A 16235-nucleotide genomic window follows, 5' to 3' on the forward strand; every position below is an offset into this window, starting at 1 on the left:
CATCACTTTAAATCCCGGGTGAAAATGGGGAATTCTGGCCAATCATGATATAAATGATTGATTTCTCAACCAATATGGACACATTATCCAGCTAATAAATATGTGAAGTCCAAAGCATTTACGCAGAGGTTGACTTTCACAAAGTCCCTTAACAGTGATCTTTGAAGATCAGAAGATAAAGCAGAAGCACATTTCAGATAATTTACTTAACAAAAAAATATGCAGCCTTCATCAATTGTAAGCTTATACTTTAGTTACCCCAACAAAGCAAAAATTAGACCTACGGTAGTCTCTAGATAATAAAGTACATTATACATTATACAAAACAATATAATGAGAACAAAGCCATTAAATCTAATTGAGAGGTCAACATACTGTAACAAATGCACATTGCTGCTTTCCTAGGAATTATTGATTTTCGGCTATAACACAATATAAGCAAAATTTGGCAACATTCATCTTGTTTGGAGAGGTACTGTAAGCAGGCCTGGCCGGAGGGGTTGGCCAACATCCAGCTTTGGACCGTAGAGGTAATTCATCAACGGGCTACTGTGCACGATCGTATTCTGCTATTTATAATCATTATGTGTTAAGAAACTAGAGACTGTACCATGAGGACTATGTAATTACTTATAGGCCAGTCAATATAATCCATCACTGGCTAGAGCTCAAAACCACATTTTATTGTCAATGAAAGAGCAAAAATGCATATTTGGAGAACAACAGAGAGGGTCGGGGGTCCGCGGGATTACTGGTAGCACTTTAATTAGTTGAGGTGTGGGTGAGTGTCTGTCTTTTAATTCGAGAGCCATTCCTGGCACAAGACTACTTATCTACAGTAAGTGCTTTTTCCCAAAAATGTGGTCTTACTGTTGCTATAGCCTACTTTGTCTGTGAACATTTAGGATCATTGTAGATTTAAACATGCAAGAGAAGCATTTAACATTATAAAGGAATATTCCACTGTCATGTCATCCAAGATGTTTATGCCTTTCTTTGTTCAGTCAAAAAAATTATGTTTTTTGAGGAAAATATTCCAGGATTTTTCTCAATTTAATAAAGCCTAAAACCCCCTTAGCTGTTATAAAATGCACTGTAACCCCACTGCTTTGTGGGGCTTATTGCTTTTATAAAACAAAAAAACATGCACGTCCATACGGAGGCACTGGAAGCGTGCGTTGCACACACCTACATGAAATGTGTCTCTTACAAATCTGGAACGCAGTCATTCTTAGAAGTATCGATACTAATAAATTTTTACATTTCGAGAATCGCTGTACTTTTGAAGTATCGATGCATCGTGCAACACTATTCCACATACAAGAACGTCAGAACGTCCTCTTTCTCCACACTTGTTAACAGTGGAGTGGTAGCTTTGCATACGTTATGCATGACCTTTCGACATGATTCTGCAATACGTAAGGTCGCGGTGGCGCATCACACGGCTAGTGCAAGACAAGAAGTTGTGGTTAAAAGTGACAATCGTTTCGCTGGTTGCCTCGTTTGGGATCGTTTTGAGCCCTTTGAAGCTCCGTTGAAACTACAATTTTAAACTGCATTAAAACTGTGAACTGTTGAGTTTTTTTTTTTTATAAAAGTGGAATATTCCTTTAAAGCTGCAGTCCGGCACTTATTTGGGTTTTAAAATATCCAAAAAAATTTTTTTTTGAGAAAATACATAACCTGCCAGTGTTCAAAACTATCTGCTTGCCTTAGCTCGATTCAAAACGATAAGCTTGTATTAATGATTTTAATTCCAGTGGTACTGGTGGATTTCCGCTGGAAATTCGAGCACGTGTTTGCGTCATTACGTCATTTCTGCACACATACGCACAACCGGCGCAACGTCATAGAATGTCTCTGAACAGGTTCACGCCCACTTTTGGGGGAAATCAGACTAGACCCTCCATTGGCTTCCATTCAAAACAGCGGAACAAAGCAACCTTCGTACACAGCCGGCAGGCGTAAATAACTTATGAAATCATTTAGATTAAACATGTTGAGTAATTATCTGTCCACCCTGCCTGCCATAGAGCGTGAAAGATACATTAACATATTTAATTTAATCAATACAAAAACATGTCCCCCTCACTCCCCCAGCGCCAAATCTGTGCAACAACGCTCCCTATTGGCCAGAGGTGTCTTACCCGGACATTTACTCGTACCTCATCGAGTCAACAGGGAAGCAAGTGAATGATTTTACTTCGTATTTAAAAGTTAATTCGTATTTATTTATTATGTCTTTATATTTATAGTAATGAGTGCACTTTTTCATCCAGCCATACAACTAACTGGCTTAGCGATATTTCCAGCAATCACTGGATGGCGTTGTTACACAAATGTGACGCTGTGAGAATGAAAGGGACATGTTTTTATATTGACCAAATTAAATGTGTTAATGTATCTTTCGGGCTCTATGGCAGGCAGGGTTGACAGATAAATACTCGACGTGTTTGGTCTGAGTGATTTCGTGGGTTGTTTACGCCTGCCGGCTGTGTGGGGACGTTGCTTTGTTCCGCTGTTTTGGGTGGGGGCCAATGGAGGGTCGGCTTTTTATCCCCCAAAAAGGGGCGGTGACTAAATTTACAGTCAAGTTCCCGGATGTGCCGGTAGTCCGTATAATGACGGCCAGTAGGTTTGCGTGTGAGGATGATGGAGGTGGATATTTATAGCCTTTTCTCACAGCACTTGGTGAACATCTGCAGTGCTTAGTTATATAAAAAGCTGTTTTCAGATGCTCATTGACTGATTGGTAAGCTTCTGTTTTTAGTAACGTTAATGTTTTAATGCATGCGTTTCTGTAAATGCGTAAAAACTGACTGGCATCATGTCATGTGCAAACAACAGCGCAATGTAGGGAATCATATTACAGTTCACACTTAAAATATCCTGTAGTGCATCCTTACTAGATAACATAATAGCGAATCCATGTCTACTGCACGTCATGTAGAGAAATACACGCCACGTGAGTAATGTGTCCTCGTTTGTAAACAATACATACACGGACGTGTGTAACTTACGCGTAATAAGAATATTACGTGACAGCAAATATAAATGAAAATAAATGTCTTACTTTAGGAATATTATCTTCCTTCAGTCGATCTTCCATTGATCTGTTAAGACTCCCACTGAGATAAAGTATCTAACTAAGATGAACCCTTCTTTACTTTTCCTCATTGTCCAGACATAACTGAAGATCTTACTCACGTGTTTATATAAAATGTATCATCCAAATACGCAGTATTCAGTCTTTAAATTGGATAAAAAAATCAGATAATAAAGTTAGCCAGGATTACAGTATCCACAGGGACGCGGTGATTGACAGATTCTCATACATTGTTTCGTGCCGATGTACAACCCACATAAAGTTGATTATTCCGCGAATAGCTGCAATTGCAGATTTCGAACAGAGATGGTGACAAAGAGGAAAAAGGCTGGACTGCAGCTTTAAACAAACATTTCAAATCCTCATTTTGGCTAAGCCATGTAATAAAAATTTGCCTTAGCAAATACAATCTAACTTTTGATCTATCATCCAGTCCTAATCCACATAACAGCATAAACTGTACATACAGTAGGGCTTTATAATGTACTCAGCCACTGGGATTAAAATTTTGAATAGCATTACACTATACATGACTGTTCCACAGATGTTTCGAATAACAGAATTACACATCAAACTTGCTATCAATTAGGCCATTACGCTCCTACTCCACTTTAATTAGTATTTCTACTGCATATTTCCTTTAGAGACAGAAAATGGAACTCATAAATCCATTTGTCTACATGCAGTCCTTGCCTAACAACCACAGGGGGATTCATTAGATGTGCTTGATTTTTGAATGGACTCGTCGGTGAGAGCAGCATCTAAGCGTCCACCCGGCTCCCCCCGCGCACTCCAAATTAGTCAATTAGGAGTGTCATTAAAGCGATGGCAGAGAGGAGGATTAGCACCAGGGGAAATAAAAGAGACGGCCAGCCTTGTGCGCGCCCAGGATATTGCCGATTTCCATCTATCAGCTGCTCCAGATGGGGGGGATATTAGTAATTTAGATTCTGTCAACAGTACCCAAGAGAACTCTGCCAAAATCGTTCCCTCATCGCTGCCCTGCTCTCCTTGAATGTAATCATATCTGCAAAGTGGTGAGCGAGGGCACCTTTCTCTAGCAAAATCCTTCCATTCATTCGAACCCATTGAAACAGCATTACTGACTGGGGGATTTCTATTCATTACTGGTCTCTTGTTCTCACACACATACACACACACAGGGTTACTTCCCTGTCAACTGATGCGAGAATAACTGCATCATCTCAGGTTATAATAACAGTTTTAAGGGTCGGTGATTGTGTATGTGTGTAGTTTGAAATAACACTGATTGTAAGTGCTGCACATGGATGGGCTGATGTCTTTCAACTGGCTTTCATAAGATGGAGAGGGAAGGCCAGTAAATGTTTTGTACCTGCGGGGTGGCTTTTAATAGTACTGTTTGCATGTCTATACAGGGAGGACATAATGTCCTCCCTTTTCGTTATAATGTAAATATTACTGAAGAGGGTTATTTCAAATACACATGATTACATTATACGCATAACACACTAAAAATTGCAACTCACCTTTACACACAGTCCCATTATCCACAGCCTCGTACCCTGCCCTGCACACACAGCGTCCGATGGGCACCAACCACTCCCCGTCTCCATTACAGTACAGTTTAATGGGAACATCTACTTCTTCTCCATTAGGTATACAAGTGCCTCTGGCGGACACCAAAGAGGTGCTCTCCGCCCCCGATAAGGTCTCCTGAAAGACAGCCCCGTTGCGAATAATTCTGGGGCACTTGCGATAGAAAACCTTCACGGCGATGAGCGACATGCAACCTCCATAATCCTGAAAAGCCAAGTAGAAGCCATTACGGGACACTGGCCCGAAGCTCCGCATTTCCGTGTTGATCTTCATTAGGCGCCCACCCAGGTCCACCTGAGAGAAACTCTCGTCGGCCGCAATGGTGTCCACCTTGATCCAAGGGTTCTCCATCCAGGCCGGGTACACCTTTGTGGCTACGTCAGAGTCAGACTCAAAGTAGTACAGGTTAAAGGTCTCCTTACAGGAACCAGGGACGTTGGGGATGCTGCTGCAGTCTCGCACCGAGAACTTCATCTCCACGTGGATCCGCTGCGCTCCTCGCCGCCGGATGTACTTGGTGCGCACCCAGTTGTTCTGGTTGGCATCGAAGACGTTGCACACCTGGTAGGTTCGGATGGTGCTCATGTTTTCGTCATAGCCACTCACTTCCTCCCACTGGGGCCAAAGCACAGATAGTAATGTGTGAATAGGCAATGTGGGAAGCGTTGGAAAAACTATACTTAGGGGCGATTCACATTTCGCGTCTTTTGCGCGCTCAAGTTCGTTATTTCTAATGTAGGCACGCGGTATGCGCACTCAGAATAGAAGTGTCGCGTTCGTGACGTGCACGCATTGCGACGCGCTCGTTTTTTCCAGGCGCGTCCGCACCATATTGAGTTAAAAACATTTAAACTTTTCAGAATGCCGCAGGCGCACTGCAGGTCATGTGACAAGAACCAACCGACGATTGTGTTTTCTGCGCGGTTTTAGACGCAAAATGTGAACCGCCCCTTAAAGTTTTGCCATGCATCAAGCTACAGTAATCTGAAGCATTTGAAGTACAGTCAGCTACTGAAAGTAACTCAACTATTTATGCAATGAAATATGAAATATAAACTTATGAGTATGAGTAAATTCATGAATAGGCTAAATTAATCTTATTTTAAAGGGATATTTCACCTAAAAATTTAGATATTTTTACTTGAAAACAAGACACTTATTATGAATGTTATTTTTTGCAGTGTGGTAGCGTCACCTATTTAATTTCCTATTTAATTTTGTTTTCTGTGCTAGTTGCATAGTAATTGCACATTCATTCTGGTTTCACACCATTAAAGGCGCATTATGACATCTAATGTCTACATTTTTAGAAGTGAATAAAATTGCATGGATTGCATAAAAACATGGGAAGTCAATCAACTTCTATTTTTAATAAGGCAGCATGTGCGTCATACTGAATTTGTGCATTGAATTATTCAGTTTGGTATAATAAATGATGTTTTAATGAGTCTCACCCCGAGTAATGGATATATCGTCCAGCCCAGCTCTGCAGTCGCCGTTGTGGAGTCCATCAACACATCTGAAAAAAAAAACGCATGTCAAATATCAGTCAATCTAGCTTTTTCCTCAAACTTAATTCTGCATCTAAGAGCCTTTGACGGCATTCGAGAGGACATTGTTCTTTAAATCTCTTAACAGTAATTATGATGCATAATGGATAGCTACTGAATGTTAAATGAAGGATGACTCACGCTGTGCGATGCATAATAACAGTTGCCCATTTTAAAGAGGTAATAGCGCTCTATTTCTGAGTCTTATTGTTAATCAAATGTTACAAATGACCATTAGGAGATTGGAAGTGTTATCCATCACGAATGATAGATCGTGTCACGTTCTAACATCTGCTTGCCTTCATCTATTCCGTAATTGGACCGGATGATAGAAGGTGCTTTTTAATTTGTTACGGCAAGTAGGACAAAATCGTTGAAATGCGCCTCTGGTGTATTGAATTATTTAGACAAGTACAACCGTTTGCTGCCAAAATGAGTAAATACGGGATTCTAACTTAAATCTTCAGAGGGTGTTTTAGTGAAAAAGATTTGTGGCACTGCTTTTAAACTGTCCTGGAAGAGGCCGCAACTATTACAAATGTTGGCACTAAATCTTGTGGGAGCGAAATAGCACAACAGCATACAGAAAAACTACCACTGCTTAAACTCTAAAAATAATCAAGCTGAATCAACAATGCTTGAAGAATCAACAAAAAATACTTTAAAATTTCTTAAAGGGGACATATCATGAAAATCGGACTTTTCCATGTTTAAGTGCTATAATTGGGTCCCCAGTGCTTCTATCAATCTAGAAAATGTGAAAAAGATCAACCCACTAACTTTTGGTAAACCATACTCTGCAAGCATGTGAAAAAATAGGTAATTGAAATTTTCGTCTACAGCGCATTTTGAGTTTCGGCACGAGAGCGCTCTCTGGCTTTTGGATGTAGTGGCATTTCGCCGTAATTCATTGAGAAGCATAGCAAGCATTATCGGCCGATCGATCGGATCATCCCTACTCCTCTGCTATTGAAAGATACTAAGGGGACTATTTTCGACCGCTGTGTAATATCATTGCGAGTCTTGCAGCCATGTTACAGCAGCAAAGTCCTTGATTATTACGCCAGAATGAGATAGTTCCTAGCCATATCTGCCTAGAAAATCACAACTTTAATTTTCTGTCGGTCTTAGTACACGATGTAACTACAGAAGAGTCAAGTTTTAAATTTTAAGAAACTCTTTGGCTATTTTTTTGCGCAATGCTAATGGTCTAATCAGATTCAATGGATTACGCTAAGCTATGCTAAAAGTTGTAGCACCAGACCCGGATATCGGCTGAATGGATTTTTAAACCGTAAAAATCAAATGTTTAACTCTAGAAGAGCTGGAAAATGAGCATTTTTTCAAAAAAAAAAGTGAAATGTCCTTTTAAACACAAAACTCTCATTTTGTTGTTACAGGGTTTAGTACATATTTAGCAAAAAGTACAACCATCTGTCCAGGGGTTTCAAACAGCGCATGGCTGTTTATAGATATAATGTAACTGAGCAATTTAATGTCTTGAGGGATGATCACATGCGTGCCTTAGTAAAAGCAACATAAACACATTGACTGTTGCCCACAGACTCCCTGTGGCATTTCTGAATCAGGACTTTGGCGAGTGGCAAGAGGACTTCCCGAGATCGAAGCCAAAAGCCCCGTGACACACAATCACGGCATCCCTGTAAACACTGACTCAATACAGCCACAGCCATTAAGCGTCTCATTTATATTTCAGCAGCTTCTTTAGCTCGGGGGCAAGCAGAGATATTTCCCCTTAGGAGTGGTGCTATTGGTGCGTGTTTAAAACTCTGTATGTGAGAATATGATGATGCCGGAAAATCCTCTTACATCTAACAAGCTCATAGGCAAAATAAAACACATTTAGGCAAAGTTATAACAATTGCCTTCTGTATTTAAGCTCAGATATCCGTTTAACACTATGATAAAACGCTATAAAAAAAGTCTGTCTATTAAAGTTGTAGCATTTCTCTGTACTTGGTGCAATGTTTAATCAAACCCCCAATCCATCTGTTCAGGCATTCATGCAATCTCTCTCCCTCTCTATATATTTTAATGAAAAGTAGGGCAACGGGGGACCAAGTCCAGTACATATAATCCTTGCTTGCAGGCTGCACTACACACTGTATGCCACACTGGATTAATCCCGTGGGTAACATGGCGAGTCTTCACTGGATTTTAGGTCAGCGTGCCAAGGCACAAATTCAGTCCCACATTTTTTATTTATTCATTTCATGACTGCTAAGCTGTGCTAATGCAGAAAACGCAAACACATCAGCACGCAAAGGATCTGACGTTACCCATTAATAAAAAGTGTTAAATGGTTAGCTAATGAGGCTGAAAGAAAAGGTTTGGAAAGAATTTGAAAGGGATAAATAAAGCATGAAATAATCATAGAGGATGGATGGCACAGTGTCATAGCAAGCCTGAGAGGATTAAGTTATGTTGAATTTCCTGTCGAATGCACTGACATGATAAACAGAATTCTCTCGAGTCCCGCTTGGATTTATGTGCCAGACGAAATATCAACAGTGAAATATTAAGCTGTAAAATGGTAAACTGTTACAAATCTGCCCAGGACCTGTAAACACGACGGTGCCTATGGCAGAAGCCGAGAAGAACTTGCATTGTGTTAAAGATCAGTACAGATCCTGTGCATTTCTATACTATCATACTAGAACTGAAATGCTGAAAATAATTATTGCTTATAGATAAACAAGCATTGATCCTACATGATATGCATTGGGAAAATCCCACAAAAACCGAGATCGCTGGAGACCTAAATGCCATAACTTCACTTACAGATCTGAATACTGATGCAGCTCTCAGAAGAAAAGGTATAACAATGTACAAAAGTTGTCACTGGGGTGTTACCTTTTCAAAAAGTACACTTTTGTACCTAAAAGGTGCATATTGGTACCTTAAACGTACACATTGATACCTTAGAGGTACATATCTGGTTCCTTCAAGGTACATATCTGTACCAAAATGATACATAATAGGACCTTTAAAAAAGGTACCATCCAATGACAACCTTTGTACCTATTTTTCTGAGAGTGCACTGGCATTCGGTGAATTATTAAAGTCTAAAACGGTTTTATAATCCAATTTCAACCAGGAAATAAACAGAAATGTGAGCATTTGAAAGTTTTTTTTTTTTTAAAGGAAACATTAGCCGTTTCTCAATACCAAGTTCGGATTTATCGGATTCATCAAGTTCATCTATATTCTCGACTAGACAGCTCTTAAAACAAAATTTTATGACACAGAAAGAGTAATATTTTGAATATTTCGAATTCATTGCAATTGACGCGAAATGTATTCTGGGAAACTTGGCTGTCAGAAGTCCGCACAAGTCACCTCCTGATGCATCCTCGATAAAATGGGCGGATCAAGAACACATCCGGGGATGCAAACTTTGATTTGGAACAGTACTTGGGCCACGACTGATGACGTTTTACAAGTCCACAAGAACACAAGTACAGACAAGAACCCATTTTGAGAAACGGTCATTATGATGTAAAATGTAAACCAAATGTTAAAAATTCTTCACTATTTCTAGATCACCCATTAAATTTGTGACACTGACCATGTAAACATCTTTGAACATAAGGTCAGATTTGGTCACTTCCATTCAGGCACATAGTTAAAGGGGACACAAGACTTTAAGATGTCAAATAAACCTTTGGTGTCCCCAGAGTATATATGTGAAGTTCTAGCTCAAAATACCATATAGAAAATGTATTATAACATGTTAAAATTGACACTTTGTAGATGTGAGCAAAAATGTGTCATTTTTGGGTGTGTCTTTTAAAATGCAAATGAGCCGATCCCTGCACTAAATGGCAGGGCTGTGGTTGGATAGTCCAGATTAAGGAGTAGTATCATCCCCGTCTGACATCACAAGGGAAGCCAAATTTCAATGACCTATTTTTCACATGCTTGCAGAGAATGGTTTACCAAAACTAAGTTACTGGGTTGTTCTTTTTCACATTTTCTAGGTTGATAGAAGCACTGGGGACCCAATTATAGCACACATGGAAAAAGACAGATTTTCATGATATGTCCCCTTTAAAAACTTTTTTGAATCATGCTCAGCATGAATAACATGTTGGGATGTTTTAACCATTGCTTGATCAAATATAAATTTTCCAGGGTTCATTTGATCCAACGGCTGAGTTTATCCCTTTTTGACCCAACACTGGGTTGCAAATAACCCAGCATTTTTAACCCAGTGTAATTTTAGGATAAACATTTCACACAAATTGTCATGCCAATAACAAATACAATGTAAAAATGCACCAGAAAGCACTTGGACTCAAAGTCTCATCCTCTCGTCCTCATCCTTCAAACTAAAAACAATATTGTGCAACCAAAACTGCATGTCTCCATGATACAAACAGTGCTGATTGTAGGACTGTAGATACTCGACACTGATCAATACTGTAGCTTGTCCTTCAATAAGAAGCAATTGCACAATGTGAACTTGAATAAGTGTGACAACGCTCTGAATTCCAGATCCAGAAAAGGGACCGAGTGAATTGATTCTCTCTGCTCCAGATCTGTCACTCAACCTGTGGGTGGGATGCTAAAACATTCACTAGACCACAGGAACTGCTGCAGTGTGTCTGAGTGTGCAAATCCAGAATCCATCATAAAAGAACAGTTGCACCAATCTACAACTCATGGCATATCTAACAATGATATATACAGAAGGAGACAGTTTTGTCATTGCATTCAATAAGTCTACACAGAAACTATATTACAATATCACAGACACAACTGGAAAAATGTTAAATCCTTTTTTACAGAAGTGTCAAGAAGATTAAGCTGTGTATGGATGGACATGTTTAGTATTAGATTAAATAATCCACTGTATCACTATATTAAGGTAGCCTGCTTCTAACTTAAAGAGCACTTATTTCATTGCTAAAAACAATGTTATTTTGTGTATTTGGTATAATACAATGTGTTCGCGTGGTTTATGGTTAAAAAAACACATTATTTTCCACATACCGTACATTTTTGAAGCTCCAGATTTTACTCTCTTCCTGAAATGCACGAATGTGAAAAGCTCGGTCTCCCTGATTGGCCAGCTAATCTGTACGTTGTGATTGGCTTGATGCAGTTGATGCAGTTTGTTTTTCCCAGACAGCAACGTAATTGCGAATGAGTTTGTTCCCTGGCTGCATTTCGGAGAGGACTGCTTTACAAACAAGGTGTTTGACGCCAGATTTTCCAATTGTTTACAACTGTTGGAGCGGTCAAAACTTTAAAAGACCCCGTTAAGGAGTCACAACTTAAGGCGTAAGTAAATCAAAATCGCACATGTTTTGTTTGCAGTCGCACATTCATGCATGTAATGTAAACAACACCAACAAAAGCAAACATTTTTCGCCTCAGTTGGCATTGTACTGCATTTACAACATTTACACCTTTAAAAATGGGCAAATGCAGTAAAAAAACGGATTACGTTGCTTTTTTTATTAAAATAGCGGATAAACAAACAAGGATTAATTACCAGAGACGTCCTGCTGTAATCGTTGCTGCTGTTGTTTCTGTTCGTCCATTACTGACTCAATATCCAATTCTGGTCATATGTATAATGTAAGGCTGGTTATTTAAAAAAAAGTTTTTTTTAAGTTTGATTTCCATCTATGTCAGCTGTGAATCCAAAAGTAGTATTCAAAGCTGCGCATACTCGTAACTCTTCAGCTCCGCCCACTGCACGCCTTTAAGTGTTCGACCTTTTCCGCCAAAAATCGGAAAGCCTGTTCTTTCTTTTATAACACGAAAGACTCTCTGGGCATATGAATGATGAAATACTACTCTATAGGTAAGCAAGATTGGCAAAAACATTAGATTGGCAAAACGTCTTGTGTTATGTCAGCTTTAAAAACTTAAATTGAACAATAGGTGCTCTTTAATGACAGTGTTAATTTTGTTGACGAAGACGATGACGAAAAATATTCGTCAACGAACCTTTTTCACGGACGAAAACTAAATAAAAACTAAAAGTCAGATATTATGACAAAGACTGTAACGAAATATAACTGACACTTTAGTCAACGAATTAAAATAAGACAAAAATGTTAGGGAGGGATGAATGGAGAAGAGATCCAATCAGAGCTACTCATTTTTGGGACACGTTGTAAATAAATCCAATCAGAGCGAATCTTTGAGAGTAGGTTGATCTATGCAGGCAGCAGAGGCATTTTAAAAAAGCCGCGGCAAAGTTCGTTTTCACAACAGGTTGTTTCGATTATATTTAGTTGTACAGTCTTAGTTACCCAGCTTTGGCTGATGTCAGTTGACTTCGCTTGTTAGCAACACGCTAACGTTTTGCAGTACACCTGGTCCGAAGACATGTCTCATTGACAACAAAAATATCAGAGCTAATCTGGTCACACTTCAAATATGACAACAAGACTGCCTGTAAAGACGACTCATCCAGAAATACTGCGAAGGTAAGCATACACGCTAAGGTTATTTTATAAGATAAACCACCGTGTTTTCGCTAAACTTGGAATAACATAGAAACAAAGGAATACACATCTGACCTGTATTAATTGTATTGAATTGTCTGAATTAATACTGAGTATAAATATTCAGTGTCCTCAAATTGAATTAAATGTGTAACGTTACTATTATAATAGATGTTGTGCTGTTACATGACTGGACAAAGTGCGTGCGTGCGTCTGTGTGTGCACGTCATTCAAAGAGAATGCATATCTTTTTCTGGGACCATGTATATTTTTAGGTAGAGCGGGCCTTATGCTTATTTTATGTGAGATTATCTTTTGTGAGAAAGCCAAGGTCAGTGTTTTTGACATTAAGAATAAAATAAAATATGTGTTTTCTACAACAACCATTAAATCTGTGTCTGTATTGCATATTCAAACCTTACCATTCCATTACAGACTGAGGATACTTCCAATGATTAAAAAACTTTAGACTAGACTAAGACTAAAACTCTCATTATATTTAGTTGACTAAAACTAGACTAAGACTAAAAGATTTCAGATGACTAAAATAAGACTAAAACTAAATGGTGTGTTATTCAAAAGACTAAAGGCCGGGGTATACCTTTTTTCCGCGTCCGCGTCCGGCTCGCAGCTTTTCAAGTATACTCCCCGTGGGTAAACACGGATGGCCGCGTTTGACACTATACGCAATACAAATTATTTCTTATTCAAATTATTAGTCTAACAGGCCGTCAGGGCAGCACTGATTTGGCGACACTTACAGTACATTAAAACATTAGGATAGGTGAAGAAAAGTAACTGATCCACCATTGCAAACACAGTTTAGTACAAACAACAAGACAACAAAGAACAAGAATCAAACATTATGGTAACAAACATGCTCCACAGCTTTCTGTTCTTGGAAGAAGTAAAAGTTAAAGAGGAAAAACGATAGTGTGTGTGCAAATGCTGTCTATTTCCTTTGTATTATTGTTTATAGTGTAGTGTCCTGTCTAAATATTTTCACGCGCATGCGCTGTTGTACGCGGACTGTACGCGCCGGCCGCGGACCCTCCTGATGACGAAAATGACGTCATTTTTTCTAGTATACTTTCGGCTTAAGACTAAATCAGAATTTGCTGCCAAAATTAACACTTAATTAATGTTTAATGACTGAGTTATGTTTCAAAGCATTACATTTACACATTTGGTAGGTGCTTTTATCTAAAGCAACTTGCAGTGCATTACAAGGTACACATTTTTTTAACAGTATGTTTGTATGGGTTTTCAAAGTAAAGATGTACCGATATTAAATTTTCCCACCGATACCGATTATTAAGAGTCATTCAGTCATATCTGCCAATACCAATGCCGATTCCGATAGTTTGGTTGTTATATTAACTTGCATTAACTAAATTCTGAAGATTACTTTTTTTAATGTTATTCATTCATATAATGAATGACCATTAATATTGAACACTACACTAGTGATGTTTCTTACATTTCCTATACACGGAGCTCGAATTTATAGCATTTTCCTATTCTCTTTTGATTGAGAGGATATATCGACTGTTTTTAAACTGTCTGCTGATGGCCTAATACTGTTATTGGACAACATATCGATGCATCCCCAGTTAGAGCCCATGATCTCTTGGGCTGCAAAAACAATGCTCTACCACAAAGCTATGCAGAAGCACAACAAAGCCGCTTTGACAAATATATTCAGATAAATCCTCCTGATAGATTACTTTTGAATTAAATTTGCCAAAGGCAACTATCTTACTATCTATTTTAGGATACGCAAGCAACCCAATACCCAATGACCTGTTTAGGTATTCACAAAACATGCCTGTGGTGCAGTTGCAGTATCCAGCGCATTCTGGTAGGATGTTTAGCAGAAATAACAGGAGATGTTCTGCTCATAAACCGCTCCATATCTGTGATTCTGTCTAACATTTGCAGACAAAAGCCAAATATGATGGCACTGAATGAGCAGTAGGTCAGTGGAGCAGCCGGCTCACAGTTTCCAGACTCAACACTAATAGCCCGTTTTTCCAATTTACGGTACAGCTCTCATTGCCATGGCGATGTGAGCCAAGAGCCGAAAAAGCAGCCAGAGACAGATAAGCTCACCTCAGACAATCAAAAATTAAAGTGATAGTAAACTAAAGAAAAAAAACATTGTCATCATTAAATTGTGAATGTCCTGTCTAGTAAGGGTGTCACGATTTCGATTTTAAATCGAAATCGATCGAAATTAAGTCACAACCTCGAACTTCGAATTAAAAAATTGGATCGTCGATGCTGCCACGCCCCCATGTCACGTCCGGTCGGCTTGCCAAGCGGGGGAAAATAAATTCTCAGAAGTGCCTTTAAAAACATCCATCCAGCGGAACGCGATTTATATTTTAAACACGAGGTATGTATTGCTCCTTGAAATGCATATCATAAACAGGATTACTACCTAGTGATCTGCCTTCGGACAGAGCGCAGCTCTCTGCACGTGCACGAGAGAGCCGCCAAGATGCAGCGGGTTTACTTTTAAACAAAAGGTATAGTTTGCCTCAGCTCGCATGAAACGCATAAAACTGAACAAATACGTAAGGATTATTACTTTAGTTTATGTTTAGACTTTGGACAGATGCGAGATGCGCATGCACGTGAGACAGAGAGAAGCGCAGCAGCTTATGACGCACCGGTTTTATTTCAGATAATAGGAGTCCAAGACGTGCGCATTGGTCTATCTGCGTGCAAGAAGGAATTCTCTCTCTACAAGCTCTCTCGCGCAAAGTAAAGCCCACAAACCCCCATGCGAGGAAAAGCACGCAATGTGCATGTTAATGTGAAACTATAATAATAATAATAATAATAAAGGCATATCATTTTTTGTCTTAAAAAAAATCATTTAAAAATCGAGAATCGAATTGAATCGTGACATCAGAATCGAAAATGTAATCGAATCGAGGATTTGGAGAATCGTGACACCCCTACTGTCTAGGGATCAATATGTGTTTTCAGGCCTGATGCTGATACAGATTATTACAGATTAAGTAAGATTTTTTATTTTTGAATGAATCATCTCTTTAACCCAAGAGGTGTTGAAATAACCTCAAGTCCAGATACTGCCAGTTTAATATAAGCATAAATGACTAATGTGAAATATATTAACTTTAAATAACATACTCGCTGTTAAATCATTGAACTGAATCAGTAATGCATGACTAATTTATGAGTTGGATGTTATAAGATGCATCCCAAGATGTCTACGCATTTTCCCTTAAGGAAGAGTCAGTATAACATGAGACGCTTATTTTAAATTTGGATAGTGTAATTGAGGGATGTTAAACTAAACACCCACCCCTGTTTATTCAGATAATAATTTATCTGTTCTAAAAAAGAGGATAGTGAAAAAGTAGGTCATACGCTTTTTAAAGTTTAATATTTTATGTCAGCTCTCAGGGGCAAAAACAGCGCTTCTGATTCTATGGTGAAACCACCACCTATTGACTTCTGCTCCAAGAGCATTACGATTATGCA

The 16235-nt window shown here is 38.9% G+C and overlaps 1 protein-coding gene across 2 annotated transcripts in view; it reads right to left on the reverse strand.

The window, feature by feature from the left end:
- Positions 1–16235, reverse strand: part of ephb2a (eph receptor B2a) — a 73563-nt gene that overhangs the window by 51603 nt on the left and 5725 nt on the right. For both annotated transcript variants that reach the window (XM_055188106.2, XM_055188110.2), the window contains exons 2-3: positions 6139–6203; positions 4615–5299 (exon numbers count right to left, since the gene is read on the reverse strand). In XM_055188106.2, coding sequence (XP_055044081.2) covers positions 4615–5299; positions 6139–6203 — 750 coding nt within the window. The remainder of the gene's footprint in view (positions 1–4614; positions 5300–6138; positions 6204–16235) is intronic.

Source organism: Misgurnus anguillicaudatus, chromosome 13 (genome assembly GCF_027580225.2).
Source record: "Misgurnus anguillicaudatus chromosome 13, ASM2758022v2, whole genome shotgun sequence".
NCBI lineage: Eukaryota > Metazoa > Chordata > Actinopteri > Cypriniformes > Cobitidae > Misgurnus > Misgurnus anguillicaudatus.